This window comes from Mus pahari, chromosome 21 (genome assembly GCF_900095145.1).
Source record: "Mus pahari chromosome 21, PAHARI_EIJ_v1.1, whole genome shotgun sequence".
Lineage (NCBI taxonomy): Eukaryota > Metazoa > Chordata > Mammalia > Rodentia > Muridae > Mus > Mus pahari.
Window position 1 is genome coordinate 42,193,981 of NC_034610.1, and position 25,342 is coordinate 42,219,322.

General features: G+C 41.7%; 1 protein-coding gene across 1 annotated transcript in view; it reads right to left on the minus strand.

Moving 5' to 3' along the window:
• Positions 1-2,104: 2,104 nt before the first annotated feature.
• The window catches only part of Arfgef3 (ARFGEF family member 3), a 145,707-nt gene continuing 122,469 nt past the window's right edge, over positions 2,105-25,342 (minus strand). The window contains exons 25-34 of the mRNA XM_021221143.2: positions 21,293-21,396; positions 20,620-20,764; positions 16,957-17,085; positions 14,687-14,863; positions 13,158-13,272; positions 11,433-11,535; positions 11,066-11,197; positions 8,452-8,573; positions 5,066-6,278; positions 2,105-3,299 (exon numbers count right to left, since the gene is read on the minus strand). Of these exons, the coding sequence (XP_021076802.1) occupies positions 3,108-3,299; positions 5,066-6,278; positions 8,452-8,573; positions 11,066-11,197; positions 11,433-11,535; positions 13,158-13,272; positions 14,687-14,863; positions 16,957-17,085; positions 20,620-20,764; positions 21,293-21,396 (2,432 nt within the window). The 3' untranslated portion in view covers positions 2,105-3,107. The remainder of the gene's footprint in view (positions 3,300-5,065; positions 6,279-8,451; positions 8,574-11,065; positions 11,198-11,432; positions 11,536-13,157; positions 13,273-14,686; positions 14,864-16,956; positions 17,086-20,619; positions 20,765-21,292; positions 21,397-25,342) is intronic.

Genomic DNA, 25,342 nt, shown 5'->3' on the forward strand with positions numbered 1-25,342 from the left:
TAACTGAGAGCTGTAGGAGCCGAGGGAGGCTCTGTGAACAATTTATGAGCCTTCCACTATTAAAACTGATACCTTGTTCTATAGGATTTCATGTAGCACGGGCTGGCTTCGAATCCCAGTATAACTTAAAATGCCCTTGAATTTCCATCTTCCTGCTTTTACCTTCTGAGTACTACAATTATGGGTGTGCACCATGCTGGGATGATACATAGGTATGTATCATCATGCCTGGCTTATGTGGTACTTATCATCATGCCTGGCTTATGTGGTACTATGTTGCCTATTTCATGACATATACTTTTCTAAGAAAAGAAAAAATTTTAACTTCAAGCAATATACTTTTGGTAAATACAAGCAACTGAAAGCAACACATAACACCCTGTTCTACTTACTTCTGTACATCACCGTGTATTTTGCTAAGGACTGTTTTAAGGTTCAAAAGCTCACTTTGACCTTGATCTTCAGTCTAAGTGACTAGGGAAAAAACTACTGGGCCCATTCAGAGACTGTGGAAGGAGTGAAAGAAGAGAGGGGTAAAGGCAGAGACTAGACACTGAAAGGGGCTGACTGGGTGAGGGAAAGGGCCTTTGTCCATCCAAGTCATTCCTCTGATCTAGAGAACAATTTAGCCGATCTGCTGCTACTCACTGTCTGTGACTTTGCATTGAGTAATGTTCTATTTGAAACTACAAATACCTCCTCTCTGGTTGGACTCTGACGGATACAGCGGTCTTTTCTGGAGAGGGTTTGGAGAAGGTCTAAGAACAAAGTGGGACTTGGAATGGACTCACCAAGGATTGATTGGGCGGCTATGCCAATATTTACAACATTGCAGGTAAGGAGTTGGGTACATCTCGTTCTTTTAGTCTCAAGACCCACAATTAGGATGTTAAAGAACACTTGTGTAAACTAGTCTTGTATGCTTTTGGTAGCCAGTCTGAGGGAGTCTTATTTCAGAGCAAGTAACTAACATACTTCTGGGGCATTTGTACAAGGAAACTGGCTTTTATACTTTGCGAAGAGCCACACTTTGTGACATGCTATAATTCTGTAATCTGGTTCACCAAAGATCTTTTTCTAGTAAATAGAGCTACTCCCTGGCTGACCAAGAACAGATTTTCCAAAGAATCTATAAAAGAAAACAACTAGGGTATACTGCTTTTGTTGATTAAAACAAAAGAATAAAATCTTTACATCTCAACTGCATTTACAAGGTACATAAAATCAAAAGTTGAAGGTAAAATAATTCATTGTATATTCAAACAGTTAAGAGATACAGCTCAATAGTGTAGAACATCTATGTTGTTTGCACAAAGCCTTGGTTTGATTCCCAACATTAGTAAACAGAGAAACTAAAATATGTTTAGGTCATTTTTAAAACTTATTACCCAAGGTGATACACTGTCTAAAGAAAAAGATTGCTTTGTGGGATCAGGAAAATGTCCTCTATACTCGGATTTGTTTAGGCAATATGCTGAATAATGTGACTTTTTTTTTTTTTTTGACTTTCCACATACGCAAGGCTCTGATCTTGTGGATATCTATGTAGTTCTCATGGAGGGCGTCATTTATGAATATATCACTGGATAAAGTTCAATCCCTCTTAAGTCATTCAATATTACGAGTGCAGGTTTCATTTTTAGAGGATGATGCGTGAGTACACTTTTAGGCACTGGTTAAATGCCATGAATGCGTCAGTAACTAATCCTATACTATAGAGTGTAAGTGAGCTTGTCTAAAAAGCTTTAGTCATTATTATAATGTAAAAAATATAAAATATAAGGGCTCTGGGGGAGTTCAGTGGTTCCTAAGTAAGTATAAGCCTCAGGCTCAGTTATTAACCCCCAATAGATATGGTTCTATATTTCAATGTCATTTTCTAATAATACTTAGAAAAAGAAATTTCCAGGTAAAATATTGGTCTGAATAACATGAGTTAAAAGAGAGTAAATTTACTAGAGAGAAGTGTTTTATATAGAAAAAAAAATAGTTTTCTAAATTCACTGTGTCCCTTCCCATTCAGTCTAATGTGTGTATACCCGACACCATCATTTCACAACTGTATCATAGTTGAAGACTTACAATGATTCAATCACAGCCCCAGCCCACCCCTTCCAGCTGTCTTCCCATCCCACAGTTCTCGCCCCTCCCCTGAGAAGTATGCTCACCAGATGGAGGCCTCTGAGTTCCTTTCCTCCAAAGGATACTGATATAAAATGAATCTTAATCTTTCTTCAAACTGAGTGTCATATGTTATTGTTCAGATAACTGTGGGGCATAGAAATATCTGTGCAACAAAGACTAAGGCACCAGTTTTCTTTCTTTTCTTCGTCTGCCTTGGGAACAGAAGCAAAGACTCATGGAACACACGGGGTCGTCAGTATCAAGTCTGGTGACAATGCGCACCACTGAGTCATGCTTGGAAAGAATTTCCTTCCTTTAAAAACAGAGACATAAAGGCACAACAACAGTACCTTACCTGGGGGAATTTATGAATATTAACATAAAAATCTAAAAACCTTAAGAATAATGTTGAGATGTTCCTGAATATATCTTAGAAGTAATTTCTTCCTTGATTGGAACACTGAAAAGGAAAAAAAACAAAAAACAAAAAACTTCTGCAGTTTTCTTCCCAACCAAACTATAATCAGATTATACGTTTTTTCTGATTAATTATGTCTGGTGCCAGATATATGACTCTGTATCAGCTTGACTTACTGGCAAATGTTTTCTTAGGACTTAGTTTTGAAAATGATGACACAAAATGGATCAGCCTAGGGCTTCCAAAGGAAGGTGTTGAAAATGACCCATGTGGGTATAATACTGCAAGCAAATGCACTTGGAAATTAAATTTAGAAATGTATCAAGTAATGCAGACTCTTTTGTAATAATGTTCAAGGCCGGAGATCACTAATGCCACTTGTATGCTATGCTGGCATCCAGACTAACCCGAGGCTGACTAAGGAGAGCTTAGGAAAAGCTTTGTTACCAGGTTCCAGAGAACTAGTTTCTCAGAGACCTGGTTTGAGTGAGATGGTGGTTGGGAAAACGCAATCCGCTGGATGGACCGGCGGATGCTGTAGGCATTTCCTTAGGGTTTGAGCCCTCTACGTGATGATGTCATAGACACGGCCCACTCTTCCCAGCCATTCCCTCACAGCTTGACGGACTCTGTTGTCAGTCACGTGACAGGTCAGCTGGCTGATGCATGGGAACACAGCCGGCTGGAGAGCAGTGAAGGTCGGGTCCGGAAGGATTTGAATCTGATTGAGAACAGTTAGCACCATGTTGGTCCACGCCTATGAGAAAGGATAGAAGAGAATTACTGGCTACCTCATGGCTTTGCAAGTGCCATATGAACTTATGTTATTCATATGAAATATGTTATTTTCTTTCAATGTTGTTGTTCTTTTTTAAAATCGGGTTTAGTCAGGATTTAGTTCTAAAAATTAAAGACCTTTAATAATAAAGTAGTTTTTATTTCACTTCTTGGAGGATGACAGCGAGTCATCTAGTAAGAGCCATGTCTACGGAGCATCTGAGAGTTCAATCAGCTGTCTGCTAACACCTGGATCACTTGGGATACTTCTTCCTTAATTTAGAAGAAGATGCAAAAAAATCATTAAAACCCCAACACATGGTAAATCAGTTAAGATACAGGATTTACCATGAAACTTATCTGCTAAGGAACGAATATCTATCTCACTGTTACTGAATAGTTAAAAAAAGTTTGCCAGTCCAAATCAGAATGCCCCTCATAGTAGAGGTCTTGCCTTGCGTGCATGGGACTTTGGGTCAATTCCTGGCACTGAAGAAACGAGTTTAGTACAACTTATACAGATGCTGCCTTATCAAGTTTACTTCTGTGTAGAGTTTCGAAGAAAAAGTCTTGCAGGAGGCATACTAATTTCAAATGTATGTACCTGCATGTTTGTTCCTAGGGATGTAGGATCCTTTATCTTTTTTTTTTTTTGAGACAGGGTTTCTCTGTATAGCCCTGGCTATCCTGGAACTCACTCTATAGACCAGGCTGGCCTCAAACTCAGAAATTCGCCTGCCTCTGCCTCCCAAGTGCTGGGATTAAAGGCGTGTGCCACCACGCCCGGCATCCTTTATCTTTTGATGGACTGCGCCTGTAGCAAGATTCTACAAGAAAGGACTATATCTAGAACCTTCCTAGTTCTTTGTTTCCATGTCTCCTATTACCGAATAAACACTAACAATGCTGTTTTCCCCTCAAGTTCATTTTTAACAGGCTTTATATGTGTTCAACATGGTTAAAAAATAATTCATTTAATTCAGTAGCATTGCTCTGGCTTTTCCCTCTAAACACTGCTTCAGAACACCCTCGGTGCCACATTCGAGCAACAAAAGGAGGTCTCAATGGCGGCTAAAGCCCATCGATTTTATTTTGTTTTTGTTTTTTCGAGACAGGGTTTCTCTGTGTAGCCCTGGCTGTCCTGGAACTCACTCTGTAGACCAGGCTGGCCTCGAACTCAGAAATCCGCCTGCCTCTGCCTCCCTAGTGCTGGGATTAAAGGTGTGGGCCACCATGCCCAGCTGCCCATCGATTTTAGAAGCTTTTGCATCGTTTTTATACATGTGGCTTCCTACTTCTCAGTAATACGTCACAACATAGAAAAATGGTTTTTAAAAATGATCTGAGAAGAAAATTTGTTTCCCCAGCGGAGGCCACAGCCTAGGTCCACTCATTCTTCTAAATTACATAATCTGCTATGCGTCAGATTTCTCTCTCCCCTGTCTGTCTCCTATAGCCTGAGCTGTCCACAACATAGCTCAAAGGTAGCCAAGAATAATCTTGAACTTATGATCCCTCTGTCTTCACTTCCAACGTGCTGGAATTGCAGATTTATAGTACTTAGTTCCGAGCATTGCTGACAGATGTAACCCAAGGCTTTCTACACCGAGTGTGGCGGCAAGCACTCAGCCACCCGATTTCGACCCTCAGCCTCCCTTGGTTTCCATCACATCTTTGGGGATGCAGACTCTGCAAGGGAGACCCTTTTGTTATCTGCGACCGAGAAAACGGCTAGCAGGAACTCACCTGAATCTGTGCCTCTGCATCCCGCACAGACACACTCAGGGAGCTTCCTGTGGAGCCTGAACGGGGTCTCTTCTCCTGCCGCAGCAGCTCTGGGCCTGCGCTGAAGGAATGGCGCATCTGCCCTTGGTCTATGAGATGCTGGGGCCGCTGAAGCAGCGGGGAGTCAGGACCCCGGGGCCCCAGGGGCTCCCCTTTCTTATCCACCTTGACTTCCTTGGGGAAGGGGGGCAGGTTGTGTGGCTGCCTCCTCTTCTTGTACTCCGTCATCAGCTTTGAGATGGTCTTGTCAGCGGCCATTGTGCAAATCTTGTTCCCTGCACTCTCCCACCACTCTTTCTTGCGGCCAGGATCCTTCTTCTCTGTCTTGGGGCTGGGAGGCAGCATCAGCACGTCCCCGCTGCTGACCCTCAGACTCAGAGGCTCACTCAGGTGGTCCCTGCGGTCATCTTCCGAGGGTGTGTTTTTCCCGGAGAAGCCACCTGTTGATGGGGTGGACGATTCGGACTGGAAGGTGGGGAGAATGAAGAACGGGTCGCTCTTGAAGGTAAGCGGCTCCTCCAAGCTGCTCTCCAGGTCCAGGTGCATCTGGATGTAGTGGTTACAGAGCTCCATGCACAGCTTGTGCAGCCTCTTGACCAGCCACACCCAGTCTGCATTGCTGACTGGCTGCACGCTGAGCGAAGGCAGGCGCGCCCGCCATTGCCTCTTCTCCTTGCCTCGTGGGGGGCTCACCTGCGCCGTCTCCTCAAAGATGTCTTCATCCTCCGACGAGCACTGTTGGGAGGAATCTGAGCTTCTCTCCTCCTCTTCGAATAGCACTTTCTTGACCTGCTCGGCTGTGATAGTCTCTTGGTTGGTGAGAACCGCGCAAACCAGGGCATGGAAGTAAATGTTAAAGCTCATGGCCGACTGGCGGTAGAGGTTGGCGGCTCCTCCAATGCCAGACACTTTCTTCAGCAGGCATTTCAGCCCTGGGCTGGTGTCGAATTCCCGGGCAGTCCTATAGGAGTCCAGCAGCAGGTCAAATATCACCGCCAGGTTCTGCATGGAAATGTATCTGAGGAAGCCGGCCAGCTTGGCGTCTGGCACTTGGATTGTCTTCTCCTCTCCCGGAGAGGGGCCTTTGACAAACTCTTCCAGCAGAATGTCATACAGGTTCTGGAGCAGTACTTGGTGCGAGAGCAAGCTAACCACAATCTCCCTGAAAGAAACGCTTCAGAAGCAAAGACGGGAGCTGGTTAGTGGCTTTTTTTCCCCCTTCTTTCACAGCAAGAGAGGCATGGTTCATTTCAGAACACGTGAAACTCCAAACTAAATCTGTGTCCCGAAATTTTGAATTACGCATGTGTGTGGAGGTCGGAGGACAACTTGTGGGATTCAGTTCTCCACTTCCACAGTGCACAGGGGATCTAACTTAAGTCATCAAACCTGACTGTGATCACCTTCACCCACTGAGCCATCTTGCTTGCACGTTAATATCTAATTTTAAAAGGGGAAAACTTCTATTTTAGTCATGGCTGATAGAATTCCTGGCTCTTTTTAAAAATCTAGGAGGTGTAGATTGTTAAGAGGATACTGAGTTACCAAGCTATAGGAAATAAAAACAGCATTTAATAAAAAATATGTATAAATTATAAGACAGAATACTCTAGCCCTTCCAACCTTTTGCCCTGTTTTCTTACATACACACAACTGTCTTTTAACTATCCAATTTATTGGTTCTAAGTATAGTTACCACGTTGATATAAATATTACATATCATTCTATAAAGTCTCTGAAGAAACTTTTCATCATCTCAGGGAGAAATTCTTTACATTAAACAGGAACTCACCCTCTTCCCTTTCTCCCAGCTCCTATGTAGGTATTTTTTTTATAAGTTATTCAGTATTAGGAAATCTCAATATTTATTACTCTGCAGAAGGTTCTAGAAGCTACCTGTCTTAATTAGCATTAGGGGTCAACTTGACAAAAGTCTAGAATCACCTGATAAAACATTTCAATTGAGACTTATCATCTTGGTCTGTGGGCATTATGTGAGGGATGGATTGTTATAGGAGACTCCAGATCACTGTGGGCGTACCATCTCCTAGGCAGGTAGTCTGGGGTAAGGAAGTTAGTGAAGCAGGAGTCTGTGAGAGAGACACCGAATTTATGGTTTGTGACTCAAGTTCCTGCCATGACTTCTCTCAGTGATGGACTATGATCTGGAAGTGTAAGCCAAATAAACCCTTTCTTCCTCCACTTCCTTTTGGTCTGAGTGTTAGCACAGAAACAGGAAGGAAACTAGAACATTACCAATTTGCTCTAAATACTTCAAGGTCTACAACATTAGGATCCAAATTAAGAAGGGAAGCCCTTTACAGATTTACTCGCTTTTCTATCATCTTTATGTCAAAGTAACATCTTCAAATGGCATGGCAGTATCTTAGCTTTTTTATAATCTTTAACATAGACAACTTAACAGTTGATGCTGGGGAGACAGGAGGTAGAATCTGGGAAGCATTCATGGGCTACTGTTAAAGTTCTCTTTTGCGTGACAGGCTCATGAATATTTTATTCATATTTCATAACTTAAATATATATTCCATGTATTTTTGGTACACCAAATGCTTAGCTAAAACATTCCCTGGAAATTTAACCTAAATGGTTATAGTATTCAAATAGCTATATTAACAAGCTGTTACACAAACCACTAAGAGCCTTTGCAATAGCAACAACTGTCTTAGCTATAGAGAAATCCTAAAGATTGCCCTGTTTATAATCAAAGAGATTGATTTTGTACTGTTTTGGAGGTAAGAAGTCTAAGAATAGAGTATCAGTATGGCTGGATTCTGGTAGCTGTAGAAGCTGTCTTTTAGCTGTGCCCTTAATATAGTGACAGGGGATCGCTCCTGTTTCTTTTAATGGCATTAATCCCATTCATGAAGGGTTCAGCCATCATGAGTTACCAAAGGCCCCACCTTCTAAGCATAACCTGGGCAGCTAGGATTAAAATACAAGTTTGGAGGAATACAAACCCCAGTCCACTACACTACCTCGCTCCCCAAAGTGGTGAAGGGCTGAGCTCCTGGGCTCTGATAGACCTTTGCTGTGCTTCTGGCTTTCCCACTGGATGACTGCAAACTCTTGGATACTTAACTTGGCTTTTCTTGTTCTCATGGGTTAAAATGAAAGTCGAATTTTACCTGTTGTGCCTTTATATAGTGTTAAATAAGCAATCGTTACGGTTAATGTGTTGATGACATGCAATGAAATTTGGCTAAAAGGCTTCCCATCTTTATGGAAACCACTGTTAAGTGACCCTACCATGTGGTTAGTGTGCCTAGCTAGAGCGTGGGAGTCGGTGAGCTTTCGTATTCATGAGCTCTGTGTTTATAGCAGTGTACCTTTTCTTTGCATGTCCATTTGGTTTCTCATCGTGAGGCAGTTCAATGATGAGCTGACAGGACTGAGCATGATCGAAGTTGTTTGGAGTCTTTGGTGAGCACTGGGTGTCCAACATAAACACCTGCAGAAATATACGAAGGGACGGTTCGGAAGCCCACATCTACCAACTCCACTGACAGTTTGCTAGTAGCCCTGGGTAGGTAAGTTATTTTCTACCCATGTCTTTACCTATAAAATGGGAAGACAGTGACTTCCACCTGATATAGCTGATGAATTAAAGACACACGTACATCACAACGCAGAACATTATAACAGAACAAATAATAAACACCGCCAACACTAATAAAACTGTTAGTGTTCTATCACATGTCAGTTCACTATACTCCAAGTATTGAACTAGGTAGCCACAAGAAATACAAGAGGCTCGGTACTCAGTCTGCTCTCTATTGCTGTGATATACACCACGACCAAGGGCAACCTGGCGAGAAAAGGGTTAATTTCCCCTTACAACTTCCAGGTCATAGTCCATCTAGGAGGAAAGTCAGGACTGGATCTCATACAGGAGCCAGGAGGCAAGAATTGAAGCAGTGACCATGGAGGATGGCTGCTGACTGACTTTGTCCCGTGGCTTGCTCAGACTGCGTTCTTATTCAGCCAGGAATGGCAGCCCAGGGGTGGCTCCACATTAATAATCAATCAGGAAAGTGACCCACAGACTTGATCAAAGGCCAAGCTGATGGAGAAATGTTTTCAACCAAGGTTTCTCAGATGACCCTAGCTGTGTCACGGTGACAAGAAACTAACCAGGACAGGAGCTAAAAGCATATATATATATATATATATATATATATATATATATATATATACATACACACACACACATACATATATGTGTTTAAAAAATGTATATGTATATGTGTAAAATGTATATAAAACACACATATAATATATATGTACATATATGTATGTGTATACACATACACATGTACATATATAATGTATATGTACATATAAGTACATATGTACATATATAATGTATGTGTACATATGTATACACATAATGTATATGTACATATATGTACATGTATGTACATATATGTACATATCAGTTCTGGAGGGACTTACACATGCTAGGCAAGCACCTTACACTTTGCCATATCCACTTATTTCTGATTTTTTATATCCAAGGCAGGAATGAGAAACTAAGACACAGCCAAGCATGGTGGTTTATGCCTTTAATCCCAGTACTCAGGAAAGAGGCAGATCAGAGCACTGTGAGCTCCAGCAGAGCCAGGACTGTGTCTCAAACAAACGAATGAGGCTGAGACTCTCAGCTCCTTACTGGACCACTCTATCAGGACTACTAATGTGCCTTAGGCAGAAGTGACTGAAAATACCAAGCATCTATCATATTTCTGTTCCAAATGATTTCATTTCTTTTGACTTAAAAGGTCATCTTTTCAAGGAAACTTTCCCCCATTGTAATGGGACTAATTTGTAATTGAACAAACTAGTTTTTTTTTTTAAACTGTAAATATAGAAAGTTGTTTTTTTTTTTTAAACTGTAAATATAGAAAGTTGGAAATGAGGAAAGAGAGAAACACTCTGTCGTGAAACAACTCCCTGTTCTCCAGTAACCACTGATTTCAGATCAGGGTTCTCTACCGATGGTTCCATTGGTCGTTGAGTTTGAAACGGGATCACCAAGCTGACTGGAGACTTACTCTATAGCCTAAGCTAGCCTGCATTTGGAGCTGCCTCTGCCTCCTTGTGCTGAACTGTAGACATTAGCCCCCATGTCCAGCTGTTTTTATCTTTACATACTTCATGCTTGAACATAGGTGAAGATACCATAGTGTACACACACACATGTGAAAACTGAGCCAGGGGTCACAGCTTCCTGGTCAGAGGCATTATCCCTGGCCACAGTTGCCATCCTGGTCAGAAGGCTCTTCAAAACAGCTTTATTTTTCTTTTGTCCCTTCTTTTGCGTAAACAATATGATGCCTCTTCCTGAAGAACCAATAGTCACGTCCTAGGACATTGTGAGTGTGCTCAACAGAGGAGGTGAGAAGTTGAATGTGGAAGGATCTTTCTTGTTTCGTTTGCTGTTGGGGGAATTCCTTCAGAAGCAACCAGGAAACTTCTCAACAGCTTCCCTGATGTGGGCACTAACAGCCAAGCCCAGGTTGTATGGAGACATGTTTAATGATTGGCTATACTGAACTCAAATGTGCTAAGTCATTCAAAAATATTAAGGACTGTGATCAGTATAGGTGATAAAAATGTAATACATGAACCATCTTTAGTCACTCATATTTAGAAAACCCTTCTGTGTTTAGAAAACTCGTCTAAGTAGCCTAAGCAAGGTGTGGATGGAATCCAGGCTATAAGATAGGCTCTGATCTGAGAACTAAAGGATGCAACCAGCACAGATGGTGTAGGAAGAATGAGCTAAAGCCATTCATTCCAGTGGGAAAGTGATACTGGCAAAACCTCAAGGCCTCAATGTGTATGTCTGCAAGAGATGGAAGGTCCTGGTGATGCTGGACATACACGATGATGATGCATTCTAGCTTCTGGAGTCCCCAACACCCACAGCCCAGCTCTTACCTGCTGGGCCATGGCCCGGATGCGCCAGTACTCGGCCTCAGCACTCGGGGAGGAAGAGGGTGCTGCTACGCGCACTTGGCAGCCTTCCCCACTGAAGCCCTCTGTGCCACCGTGGAAGCAGCCTAGCAGGTCCTAGGGAGGAACAGTGGGTGTTCATAGGGTTTGTCTCGGTTCAGAGCGACAGGCCCAGTCTCGAACCTGACACGGATAAGATAACCGACGTAGGAATTTTTCTTTCCTCATGTTCTGCTACTGTGCCGCTTCCTCATTTGAGAAAGTAAGCACAAGTCAGGTGTTCAGACTGACCAAGCCTCAGGGGGCCGAGGAAGAAGAAAACAATTTTGCATCCCTCACTGTGGTCTCTTACCTTCACTGGCTTGAGGGTGGCTGAGAAGGCGTCCTGAAGGGCACAGCACGCCAGTCTCCACATCTCCTCCGTGAACACGGGGCCTGCTGTCACAAGGACGTACCTGCCAAAAGGCATGGCCTCAGTCCAGAAATTCTGTTGTCTTCAAAGCTGAATTGCACACAGGTTTACCCTGCAGTTACTTTGCTAACGTCCTCCTGTCTTCCACCCCTCTGGCATTTCATTGTCAAGATACTAATGTCTACCATTTTAACTTGGAAACTACCAATGAATTTCCATCTTAGGCTCATATGCAAGGCTATATACTCGTCATTCATGTCCCCATTCTGACCCCATTCGTTACCATTCCTCTACAAATCATAACGATGTAAAACAAGACCCAAACTCTTATCATCTTATTCATATCTCCTTGTGCCTGTTATCTTGTTCTCCCAGCCGGAGTGTGATTGCCTAGACTTACTGTGGTGGTTTAAATGAGATGTCCCAGGAAGTCTTTGCTTTGAATACATGGTCCCCAGTTAGTAGCTGTTAGGGAAGGATTAAGATGTGTGGCCTTGTTGGAGGGGGGTGTGTCCCTGGGGGAGGGATGGCTTTAAGGTTTCAAAAGCTTTTGACCACCCTAAGTGCTGTGCACTCTCAGCTTTCTGATTGCAGTTTGAGATGGGAGCTCTCAGCAGTTCCTACTGGCATGACCTTGCTCCATCACGGACTCTAGAACCGTGAGCCCAATTCATTGATTCCTTTTGTGAGTTGCCTTGGTCAACTTATAGAAGGTGTTTTTATTGTAGCAATAGAAAAAGAATGAAGGAAATCACTTTGGAGTAGGAACCAAGTGTCACCATTCTGTTCGCCACACCTCTTGTTCTTTCTGGGTATTAAAAATTAACCCCGAGCCGGGTGTGGTGGTGCACGCCTTTAATCCCAGCACTCGGGAGGCAGAGGCAGTTGGATTTCTGAGTTCGAGGCCAGCCTGGCCTACAAAGTGAGTACCAGGATAGCCATAGCCATAAAAAGAAATCCTGTCTCAAAAAACAAAAAAAAAAAAAAAAAAAAAAAAAAAAAAAAAAATTAACCCCTCTGTAGGTATGCATAAATCCTTCTTTCTCTTAGTTATTACTATTTTTCTTTGAGAACTGACCTAACTGAGTATCCTGGAGTGACTTTGAATTCTAACTATCTTTAATCTCCCTCCTGAGTTCTGGGATTATAGATGCGCACCTGACAGTTATGTCATCATTCTCAATATCTTTACATTAAGGAGACGGGAGAGTTGGAGGTATTTAGTAACATTTTCACAAGAAGAATTTTATGTCCTCATCATACACGGGAACAATATTCTAGACTCCAAAATGGGACTTGTTAGGAGTGGGTATTAGAGCAAGATCCTAAGACTTTAGAGAATCCCCCCAAAGGGGTACATAGAGCTCAGGAACAGATCGAAGCAATCTACTTGGTGACTAGGAGCAGGCAGTGGGCACTAAATCTCAGGTTCCATCCACCTTCAATTCTCACCCTCCTCCTCTGCCTCCGAGCAAGCCATCACTTCTTCTCTACCTTCGTCTACACTAAGCACGTGTTGACTGAACACCAAAGAGGCGGAGCTATTAATTATACATTATTTCTGAAAGGCAATCCTCAAAGTAAGTCACTACCATAAAAGACAACTTCTTGGGATTCTATAATAAAACCCCACCCTTGTAGAGGGCCAAGGGACCCTCTCCTCACCTAATGCAGGAACAGCCCACCCTGGAGATGGTTTCTGTGGGCTTGGCCACACATACTACCAGTAGTTCAAAGAGGTCCTTCAGCATGGTGTTGATCATACTCTCATACCTGATGTCTGCAGGAAGAAGGAATAAGATTCTTAAAACTCTAGTGTAACGGGAGAGGGTAAAATGGCCATCTCTGGCAAAAGAAGAAAGTCTAAGACATAAAAAGATATACATTTGGGGAAAGGGAAAAAGAATGCTGCATACCTTCCCTTACATCCTGTCAAAACAAACAAGATATAGCAAAGCAATGTTTTTTCTTGGAGTCCTTTTATCCAATTTTGACATATTTCATCTCATTTATAGACACAGCAAGATGAAATATGTGGTTCACTTGTGCATGTGTGTATCGTGAGAAGTTTAGCATATAATTCATCTACTCAAAAGAAGACAGACTATAGTAAATATATGACCCAAAAATGTGTTGCTGAAGAAAAATATAGCAAAAAGGAAAATTCAAATATACTTTCCTGGGTGATGAAAACTGAGTTACATTTAAGTGCTCTTGGGAAAGAAAGCAGCCCTGTCTCAGCTTGGTGATTTCCGAACCCTGTCAGTCTGGCTTCCATCTGCACAGCATTTGTAGACTAAGTTAGAGACAGAGGTCCCCAAGCCAGTCTAATTGTCCACTCTAGGAATGTATCTGCGCGTTTTCCTTTGGGTCCTTGGGATGTCACAGAATTTTCAGTGGCATCTCTTCCACAACCCTCAGTGCAAGGCAACGGCCTGCTCAAAAATACCCCCCCAGACACACTCACTGCCTGTGAGTGTGTACCACTCCCTCCTCCATCAGCTGTGGAAATCCCTCCCCACGCCACCAGCAGCTTTATTTTGCAGGACAAATTATCCTCACTGAATTGAGTACAGATGCAATTTCCTCTTCTTGCTTTAAACTCCGTGGGGGCCCACGTTCTGCTTGGTCCCTTTTGTCTTTTCCAGCAAGGAGGCCTCTTGCTTCAGTGTATTTCCCCTTCTGTTTCAAAGCTATGCTGCTTCTTCCTCCCCAGCCTCCCAAAGCAGCTCCTGAGCAAAATCTGACTCTCACAGAGGTCCTTACTCAGGTCCCCAGGCTGCTGTCCTGCCTGTCCTGCCCTATCTACCACTTTCAACATAACTCTCCACTAGCATACATGTTTTTCAAAGTGCCACAGGGCACTAAGGAACATCCCTTTATCTCTGTCCTGATGAGTAGCTTCATGTTGGTAACCAGAGCCCTTTCTAAATTCTATTCCTTTTATTTGCTTTCTTTCCATGAAAACGCACAAACAACAAGATACCCCACCTCCGCATACTCTGGCTATGAGGATTTTTAAAGGCTGTGTACTTGAATAAGCCTTTCCTCTTCTCATGCCTAGCTACACTAGACCTGCTATTAGGTATCTTCAACCACGGCATTTGCACTCGGCTTATCACTAAGCACTTTGAGATAGTGGTGCTGCCTGGAGAAGCTATGCCCACAAGGGCAGGCTCTGGCTCTGTAGCTACCTGAGTGTAGAAAGCTTTGAATGTGCTCCACCACCAGCTCGCAGGACAGGCCAATGGCGTGTTTGAAGTTGGCAGATGCCACATCCCAGTAGGAATGGTCCTTGTGGCTACGAAGGAGCCACAGAGACATCACAGGAAGGAGAAGGTGAACAACTGCATAGATTCCGAACCCAGGGCCTGAAAAGGAAAGGGGGAGGGTCAGAATTACGATTCCAAGGGGGACGGGGGCTTCTTGCCACGGCTGGTATCAAAGCTCTCTTTCAAAAAAAAAAAAAAAAAAACATCTCCCTATTCTCTGAGAAAGTGTGGGAAGAATTGACAACTCACTGGGGGCAATAATGGGCATTTTACTTCTTTATATGACTTTAGCTCGGCAGATATACGAATACACAAAAAAATTCAAATATCACAAAGCTAAAATGCCACTTGATCTCTTAGTTCTCAGATTCAAACATATAAACACATATGTGCATTTAGGAAAGAACATCAAAATATAGTACGTATACTTATATGGAACACCAAGGTATATAGTTTTATTTATAATAGTCTGAGTCTCACTCTGTTGTCCAGACAGGCTTTGAACCCTTGGACATGTGTTTCCCTGGCAGAGCCATCTGAGCTTTGTGATCTCAGCCATTTCCCACCACACTAGCTTAGAGCTTTAAAGACTACTTTGATAACTATGGAAAACAGAGTTCATATTATCGAAAAATTTAAACAGTCCTTATTTTCACTGATCCACTATTTTTTATTATATATAGGTATAATTTATTAATCAATTTCAGTGCTGATGAAAATTTAAGATGTGATTCTGTAGTCAATGCTATAAAGATTACCTTTGTGCTTCTTTAAAGAAACACTAGTAGATTTTTAAAAATTGATTTTAAAAGCAAGGTACAAATAGGGTGGGCTGGCACATGCTTATACTCCTAGCACTTGGGGGTTAAGACAGTTAGATGACCAGTTTCAGGCCAATGTGGGCTATACAAGAAAAGAAAAAGATATCAAAGATGACATGAAAATTACATAATATAGAGGAACAAAACCTACATACATATATAATTCCATTTTAACATATTTCCTTAAAGTACTTCTTGAATGCACATGTATGAATGTGTATTTTTAAATGCATAAATTTCATATAGGTGACTCAGCATTTAAAATAATGCCTTATAAATGTCATAATGTTATTCACATTTATTAATTGCTTTTCACTTAGTGTTAAAAAACTTTAGTATTTAAGAGACTTTAACAAATATATATTTATTACATTAAACACTATTCATGTGGTAACTAATATGAAAAATGAAAATGGTGCTTACTAATGAGATATATTTAGAAGTCATGGTGCATAACTTTGTTTAGTGGGATGCTTTTAATTTTTAAACATATGAAAATAGCTACAAACTTTGCAATGAATTTTAAGCAGGTGTTAATCATAATGATGAATAGACATCTCACTGTGGAATTGATTAGTAGCTTCATTAAGGTTCTAATTCTGTTATTAAAAACTCAAATTAAAAGTCTGGCTGCTCTTAACTGAACCTTCCTAGTCCAGAGGATCAGAGTTCGATTTAGAGTTCAATCACCCTTACAGTTAGCTCCCAATTGTCTGACTCCAGTTTTGGGGGAATCTGCTGCCCTCTGCTGGCCTCTCCAAGTACTGTATGCATGTGGCGCACAGACATTTATGCAGGCAAAGCACCCATAAAATAACAATAAAAACACCTTACATTTGTATAAGAAGTTTCTTTGACTGAGGAGACTTTGAAATGAATAATAACTGTGAACAAGGAATGCATCTCTAAGGTCTCTTCCCCACCCAGGAGACCACCTTAGGCAGTAGGTATCCTTTTCCAATTCCAGTCACCATGACAAGAGGCTGCCTAGTATGGTGCTCAGGAGTGTTGGGTCAGTTGAGCTCTCCTAACAGCACTGGGGCAGCAAAGGCTATAAGAGCTGGCCTAGCTAGAAGGCTGCAATCATGTCAAATGGCAAAGCCAGCTGTCCTATGGAGACACTGATGGCACAGATGGATTGACCTGGGACTCCAACAGCATCAAAGAACACATCTTTGGTAAAGATTTCAGGGATATAGCTTACCGATAACATCGCTGTAGCCACTGAACACATTTACTGAGCATCTACTGTACGTGAAACTTGGCCTTAACAGTGAAAAGCAGTTAAATATCCAAAGAGACACCTTCTTGAAAAATAGTTAAATGTCTTAACAGCATATAGCGCCAATCCAAACAGATATAGACATTTACCAGGTGTTTTGGTAACATCTCTCAACAGTTCAAAGAGTAAGTCTAAGGTGGGTGGTTGGTGTTGCCTTGGGCAGTTGGACACAGCTGCTGTTAGCTGCTCCAACAGGATGATCCAGACTTCTATCAGACCTGGAAGACAAAAGGCAGACCTCTCAGAAAGCCAGCTCTCACATCAGGAAGAATAATACTTGCGAGATCCAAGCTAACTCCATGTACGAATGGCAAAGGACATTGGGATGCCAATTGTCAAACAGAGTGTTAGCTCTAGGTGTCCATGAGCAGGCAAAGATATGGTCTGACAAAGTCAAAGGAAAATATAATTCCTCCCGAACTCCACCTTCTAAAAGTGGCAGCGACTGAAACGACTGTCAGGCTTCTTGGGAACTACTCATATAATTAGTATATAGTCATATACATATATTAGTATAACTAGTCATATAATCTGTATATAGTCATAGACAGATATAAGATTGTCCATTTAGCTTTATTTATGTCTTTGCTCTCGTTTTCCTTTGGAGACAGGGTCTCAGGTAGCCTATGCTGGCCTCCAACTTGCTATTTAGCCAATGATGACCTTGAACTTCTGATTGGAAGTTTCTACTTCTCATACATGTGCCTAATCCACAAATACAAAAACAGTTTTAAGAACTGATATATTCAAGCCGGGCGTGGTGGCGCACGCCTTTAATCCCAGCACTCCGGAGGCAGAGGCAGGCGGATTTCTGAGTTCGAGGCCAGCCTGGTCTACAAAGTGAGTTCCAGGACAGCCAGGGCTACACAGAGAAACTCTGTCTCAAAAAAAAAAAAAACCAAAAAACAAACAAACAAAAAGAACTGGTATATTCTCAGATATTATCATGGATTTTTAACATACATAATTTACATATTTATATTTGAAAATGAAAATATAAATCATAAGCATACATAGAATATACAAAGCTAGACATAATAGCTGACAAGGTAGATGCCATTATCAATTTACAACCAGTCATCTCCCAAGTTCTTGGATTCTGGGACTTGTTATACTCCATACTATTTATGTAGTGCTGGAGATCAAACCCAGGGCATCATTCATCTCTATCCTTCCTGCCTATTATTTTAAAATGATAAAATTAGCTACATCCACTATTTTCTTTGTAACTTAAGTGGCATTAATTGTGTGCATCACGCAGAGTAGCCATTAGTACCATTTTCAAAGCTGCCACCTCACGCAGACACTCTGTAACTAGCTTTCCACTGTCCCCAGACTCCAGCTCCAGCTAGTGTATCTCCTAATCTCTGCCAAGCTGCTTTGCTTAGTATGGTAGGATTAAGGCGATCTATCTCTACATTTGCCAAATTGGTTTGCCACTGCCAGCTCAAATCACTGGAGGAAGTGTGACTTCAGAAAGTGGCCTTCCTCTGTGCAACAAGCCATACAGATGATTTGATAAGGGGCATTGTTATGTACAAGGATGGGGAACAACCTTGATTACTACAGTCTGGTGATTAGGGCTGCGATGAGCATGAAAAATACTTACGCTGAGAAATCCTCAGCTTCCACAAGCTTCTGTACTCTCTCTACTACACAGCTCTGTGAATCAAACCTAGAACTCATGACCCTGGCCTATGTTTTCACCTCCTCGCCCCTCGCTTGACAGGGTTTTGAGCATTGCCTAAGAGTATGGGAGTGTGCTGCATTAAGCTTACTTCTTTGCCCTTCACTCTCTCGTTCCCCACATTTCTCTGATTTATCAGCCTTTGTATTAAAAGGCTTTCTGGATCTAGTTGAAGAGGCCACTGAGGACAAGGTAGGCCTCTCCACACTTTAACTTTAGAATACACTTACTGAAACAATTGTAGATTTAATGCAGTGTTTTAGACTTTGTTGCTTGAACTAATATGAAGAGAGAAAGACGAAAAACACACATGACCAGTCGTGGGCAGCCCTGGGGCTAATTATATTGGATGTTAATCCTGTGAGTGGTTGAGAACGAGGACTGAGTCAGCACTCAGGTGATTTCCTGTAAACCTGCTTCCCACCTTAATTTGTAAAATAAAGGAGAGCTGATGATTGGGCAGATAAAGGGAAGGTGGAGTGGAAGGTGGGGAGAGAAGAAGGAGAAAATGGAAGAGGGAGAGGACACATAGGAGGGGGAAGGAGAAAGGTGGAGCAGAAGCACATGGCCTGGAGAAACTGCAAGTTCTAAGGGGTCTCATAGATCTGGGAGATGTAGCGGTAGATCTGCCCAGTCTAGGCGCACAGCATGTAATCATATTAACTGCGTTGTGCTTTCATTGCCAGGACCTACTTGGGTTGGAGATTTACCGCAACAATGACCAGTTGTCTGTACCATTGGTAATAGTGGACAGAAGGAAATACCATTGTGTCTAGCTCTACATGGTCTATATGTGCTTCTGTTCTTATATAATTTATCTAGATTTGTAAAGACTGGCATTTTCCATTGGATGGGGAAAGTAATATGTGCCTTGAAAATCCATGGGGATTTCTGAGAGTATATCATTCTGAGAAGTACATATGTGTACAGATGCATGCAGCCACGCGTGCACATGTGGAGGCTAGAAGTTATCCTCCATCAACCTCCATCTGAGGAGGAAGTGTCTCTCACTGAACCTGGAACTCACCCTTTGGGCTAGACTGGTTGGCTGGTGAGCCTGGGACTCCGGTCCCTGCATCCCCAGCTTCTGCTGTGGTTGTGTACCACACTACTACCATCCTAACACGCGTGTATACTTTTCCTTCTCTCTCTCTCTCCCTTTAGTACAAGTCAACATCCAAAGCATTATTACAGACAGCGATATTAGCTTCTGCTCATAATTACACTGGCGAAAGGCTCCAATGTTAAATCAAAACTATTCTTTTTCATAATTTATTTGTGACATTAGATATCTGTTCCTCCCTATAATCTTCTCTCTCATCGACGGAGGCCTTACCATTTAAAATGATCTCTCAAACACTGTAAACTTCTAACCGCCCCTATAACTGGAAGACAAAAATAAAAACATCCTCCAAGAGTGTTTGAAACAGCCTGCGCTTGGAAAGGAGGCCTATCTCTGAGTGTGCTTTATATTTCTAGATGTGAACTGGACAAGGTCCTCTGAGATGACAGACCACGGGTGTGACCAGAAATCAGTTCACAGGAAAATCACTTAGACTTACTAGCTGGTGGTCTGGTTCACAGGAGATTGCGTGGAATCTACTTTGAAACAAAGTCTCTAAAAGTATCCCTCTCCTAAGTCTATTAGCCTCACTTATCACAAATATAGTCTCTCTCCAGCAATGGTTTAATTTCCCGTTTCTAGTCAAATAGTCTGAGGGGAAATAGTTGTGTTTCCTTGAAACTAGTGAAGGCTCTTGCTAGCCCATTTAAACTACAGTGCAATGCTGTCTGACTTTGCTAAATTCAAGAGAAATTAAAGCTCATTTGGTGGAATCTGTACAGCTATAATGGCTTTATAAAGAGGCATCCATGAAAGAACAAGTTGGTGTTGATTTTAGGCAATCCTTGGAAACTCTGGTTAAATTTATCCTGGTATAAAATTATTTAAAAAAAATATAGAAGTGGATGGCCAGTCTTATGACCTATGAACTAAGTTAATTTATGTCCTAAGACTCTGGGATTAAGAATATAAAAATAATCATAGTCAAATCAACTAACGTACCAGTGTCATCATCAAAATCTGACAGGACTGATTCAATTCCATCTTCACTACTTGCCGACTGCTCCTGAAGTCTTCGTGGCAAACTGGCGAGTCGCCCACTAAGGAATATTGGCTTTAAGGGCATTTTGTAGATCTTGGCCAATAACTAAGTAAGAAAACCACACCAAACAGTACATTTATATATTGGGAAATTCTCAGTGTCAGGAAATAGAAAGATTATAAATTATTATTAAAGAGGACTCAAAACTAGAGGGGAATCCTAAAAAAAATACAAGTTATTTGTGATTTGCCTTTAAAAGGTAGTTGACAAGAGCATTAATATCAGGGAGCAGATGCAACAGCACTCACCTATAAGTAAAGCAGTGGCTATTATTCATCATCTGAGTTTTATATACTTTTATAAACTCACTAAGGTAACTGTGAATATGTCAAATATTTTTTTTTCTGTAAGGGACCCCAGAGAAGAATGGGGAAAATGGGACTTGGCTTCCCCTTCTCATGACCTACCTCCAAGGGCAAAAGCAACCTGGGAGATGGGAAGGTTTGAGGTCAAGGTAGAGGCGATAAAGCCATCTCTCCTCCTAGGGCTCAGCTGAAGGCATTTGCTAGTGTTTTACGAATACCCTCTGAGGCATGTTTGGGGCTGGGAGCTGTGTGTGGGACTCCCCAGTACCTGAGAACAACGTCTGAGGTAATCCAAGGCCGGCAGGCACAGATCTGTAGATGTAGCTCCAGCTCCAGGAACACAGTCTCCAATCTCTTTACAGTCTACCTCCCCTAGGGCAGTGTGGGGACAGGGACAAAATTACCCTTGCTTCCAATTATTACAGAAGACCCACACACTCACATCTTACCCCAAAGTACACACAAGGAAGAAAGGGGAATGTTACAGCAACTCATATAACCCGATAAAACTCCTCTCTGTGAATTTTCTCCCTATGTGGAATATTTGGGCTGTTCTGGTCCCATACTCCTGGTGGCTGAGAGGGTATTTCTGAAGCTACCCATACAAATTCCTTTCTCTGCTGGATGATGTGACTTCTGAGGCCTGTGAACAGTCCCAGGGGCAGGCCTGGCAAGGCTGAAATGAGGTACGTGGCCTCCCTCTTTGGACTTCATCTTCTGCCAGCACCAGGCACTAAATGATGATAGTAAGTGAAGAGCCCAAGAAGAAGTAACATATGGGGGTTGTAGATGAGACTATCTCACTAGACTTAAATTAGCTTATTTTCATATAGTTGTAGAGATTTACTACAGACTTTCTAAATAAATGAGAATCATACTTTTTATTCTCGTGAATAAATGAATCTATTCCTATGGTTCTAATAAAATCATTTTATAGCACTGTAATTATAGCTAACTATCTGCAATTGTAGCAGCAAACGCCCTTCCATATGAGCCAATAGACTAGGTGTTAGTGAGAATTCAGAAGCATGGAGGCATGCTTCTACACAAAAGAAACAGACAAGTTCACATTTTAGAACTAGGGATGGCAAACTTTGTAAAGGGCAAGAGAGCAAGAACTTCAGGCTTTGTAGGTCATTCTGTCTGGGTTGTAACTTCACTTCTATTGCTGTAGCGGAACGTCAAATAAAACTGTCTTATAGGAAGTCTGTTAGTGAGCTTGATTTGAACTGTAGGCCTCTAATTTCTGGTTTATTTTCATATATCTTCCAGCTAAAAGCAGAGGCCAGGTTGAATTCATGCTGAAAAGGAAGGTGGAAATTAACAATAGTGTCATTTCCTATCTTCTTTTTAAATTCTGTACATACCGAGTCTAGGACCCAGTAGTACCCAGGAGGCACAGCTGTGTGGAGGGTTCTGTCTTTCCCACTGAGCCCCAAGACTTACACCTTGACTGTCTACTTTATAAAACACAAAATAAAATAGAATCTCCTTTTTCAAAATACCTTCCATGCGCACATTAATAATTTGGCATCTCTACATTCAGTCCCTAACATTTCTTTAAGATAAAGTCTCAAATTTCCAACACGCTGTGAAGTACCTCTCCCTCCGTATTTCACAGACGCCTGATGTGTCTAACATCTTTGCTATAGTCTAAGTACTTGTACCTATATGATGTGAAAACAGGAGTGTGTCACTCTTCCTCCACCCCATCTGGGGTGTGCCAAATCCCTTTGTGTTCTGCATCCAGGCTGGGTATGCTCTCTACCTGTCGTCACTTCACAGGGTTACCACACTGCCTGCTGTGATATCAGTGTACTGCTGTCACTGGTTTCTTTGTGTAATTTTTACTATTTGTTTGTTTATTTATTTACTTTTATTTTTATGTGTCTGAGTATTTGCCTGCATGCATGTCTGTGCACCTCTCACATGCATGTCTGTGCACCTCTCACATGCCTGGTGTTTGAGGAAGTCTGAAGAGGGAATTATATCCCCCGGGACTGGAGTTACAGATGACTGTGAGCTGACATGTGGGTGCTGGGAACTGAATCCAGGTCCTCTGGAAGAGCAACTAGTATGCTTAACTGATGATCTCTCTCTCTCTCCGGGCATTATCATTAGTTTTTGTCAGTCTAATATAATACCTATTTTATAAAATAATTGTTGATGTGTATGTATGTACAGGAAAAATACACAGGTTTGGTACTATTAGTAGTGTTAAGAATTTTCTGGTGGTCTAAGAAAGTATCCTTGTAGGTAAAGATGGCAAATATATGTTGTAATATCACAGGGTAAAGACTGTGTACAACTCAGACCAATAGCAAGTAAATGCTGATACTTTCATTTTGTTCTTACTCTTACACCGAGAATAAGGGTGACACAAGTCTAATAACTTCTTTGTGTCCAATTTTCTTCCACGAAAGAATGATTAATGTATCAATTATCTATTGAGAAGGTAAAAGAACAGCATCAACCTTCTTTTTTTTTTTTTTTTTGGTTTTCAGAGACAGGGTTTCTCTGTGTAGCCCTGGCTGTCCTGGAACTCACTTTGTAGACCAGGTTGGCCTTGAACTCAGAAATCCGCCTGCCTCCGCCTCCCGAGTGCTGGGATTAAAGGTGTGCGCCACCACGCCCGGCCTATTTTCTTATTTCCAAGGCTCTCTGACTCCATATCTAGGAGCTCTCTGTGCAAGCCTCTCAGGTGTGCAAATGTCTTCTGAATTTGTGGTTAACGCCCCTGCTCCTTCTCTCAACCTCACCCAGATGAATCTGCTCTGTAAAACCAAGCTTCAGTAGGTCATGCTGTATATAAGACTTCATACTATTAAGTGTTCCTAACTTAAGCATATAACCGCCTATATACTTCCTAAAATATACCAGGACTTCAAGAAGGAGAATGCCGACTAATCTGAAACTCACCTTACAATTAAGAAGGTTAGAGGAGGCATTCTTAATTTTAATTTCCAACTGCTAAATGTGACACTGAAGGGAATGACTTCCTACATAAGGTCAAACACTGACATATTCTAAGGTTGGAAAGGAAGTTAGCATAAAATAAGATAGAGGTTGAGAATGCATTATATTACAAGATATTTTGTAGATATAGTGGAAAAAAAATCAACAACCCAAGTATAGCAAGTCTTTGACCCCATGTGTTCATATCCTAGGCTGTTTGCTTGTTTTTAGGGCCCTGTTGTCAGGAGCCATCATAGGACAAGCTAATAACTAGCAGGTGATCTTCCTGAAATGACTTTGCTTTAGACTAATATTTCCAGTGAAGCTCCAGTAGGCAAGGCCCAGAAGAAAATCATTTTAGGAAAGATTCCTGCTATTAATATGCTTTTCCTGTTATTATTAAACACATAAGACAATCACTATGTATTAGCCCACCCTTTGCAGATCTACGAAGGTGTGCTGTCTTGTGGTGACACTATATAGACAAATAGATGACTTCTCAAGTTTTTATGATGATTCTATAAGAATTCCTAAAATAATGTCAATATTTATTAATTACAGTGGGACTCTTAGGTCCTTTTCTGATAGTCAAAACTGCAATGAGAATTCTGTCAGTCTCCCAGTGTCACCAGTCAATTGCTTCTATGTAGTAACCAGACTTGCTACCGCTCAGCACCGTCCAAGAGGCTGTAAAACCATTAACCGAAGGTCATAAAAAGGGAACTAACAATTTACTATAGGTGCTGGGACAAAAGATAAGATAGTGACTGGGCCTATCTATACAAAACTTCCGCTAGTAACTTAGTTATGGTTTTTAACTTTCAGTGAACCTATAGAGCTGTGTCAGGTGCTGAATGTTTAGCCAGATAATTACTCCTATGGATATGCATGTAAACATTCTCTGCTGTATTTATAATTTGATTTTATGTGTGAACTTATGATGAACAGGGTTTTTTGTTTTTTTGTTTTTGTTTTTTTTTTTTTGAGACAGGGACTCACTTTGTAGACCAGGCTGGCCTCGAACTCAGAAATCCGCCTGTCTCTGCCTCCCAAGTGCTGGGATTAAAGGTGTGCACCACCACTGCCCAGCCAGGTCTTTTCTTAATAACAAGGCAGGTTTAGTCTTATTAAAGGAACAAAGCTTTCTTCTTAAAAACTTGGGCTTAATTCATTTAGCGTTAAAAGGGTAGAAGCATTTTCTTTCTCTATGCACTACAGATTGGAGCTCATTTTTCATCCAGAATGAATGAGCTCTTTCTGCACTGGTGCTTGGTCTTTGGCTCCAAATGCACATGTATATATGGATGTGTGTGTGTGTGTGTGTGTGTGTGTGTGTGTGTGTGTGTGTAAGTATGTAATTGTG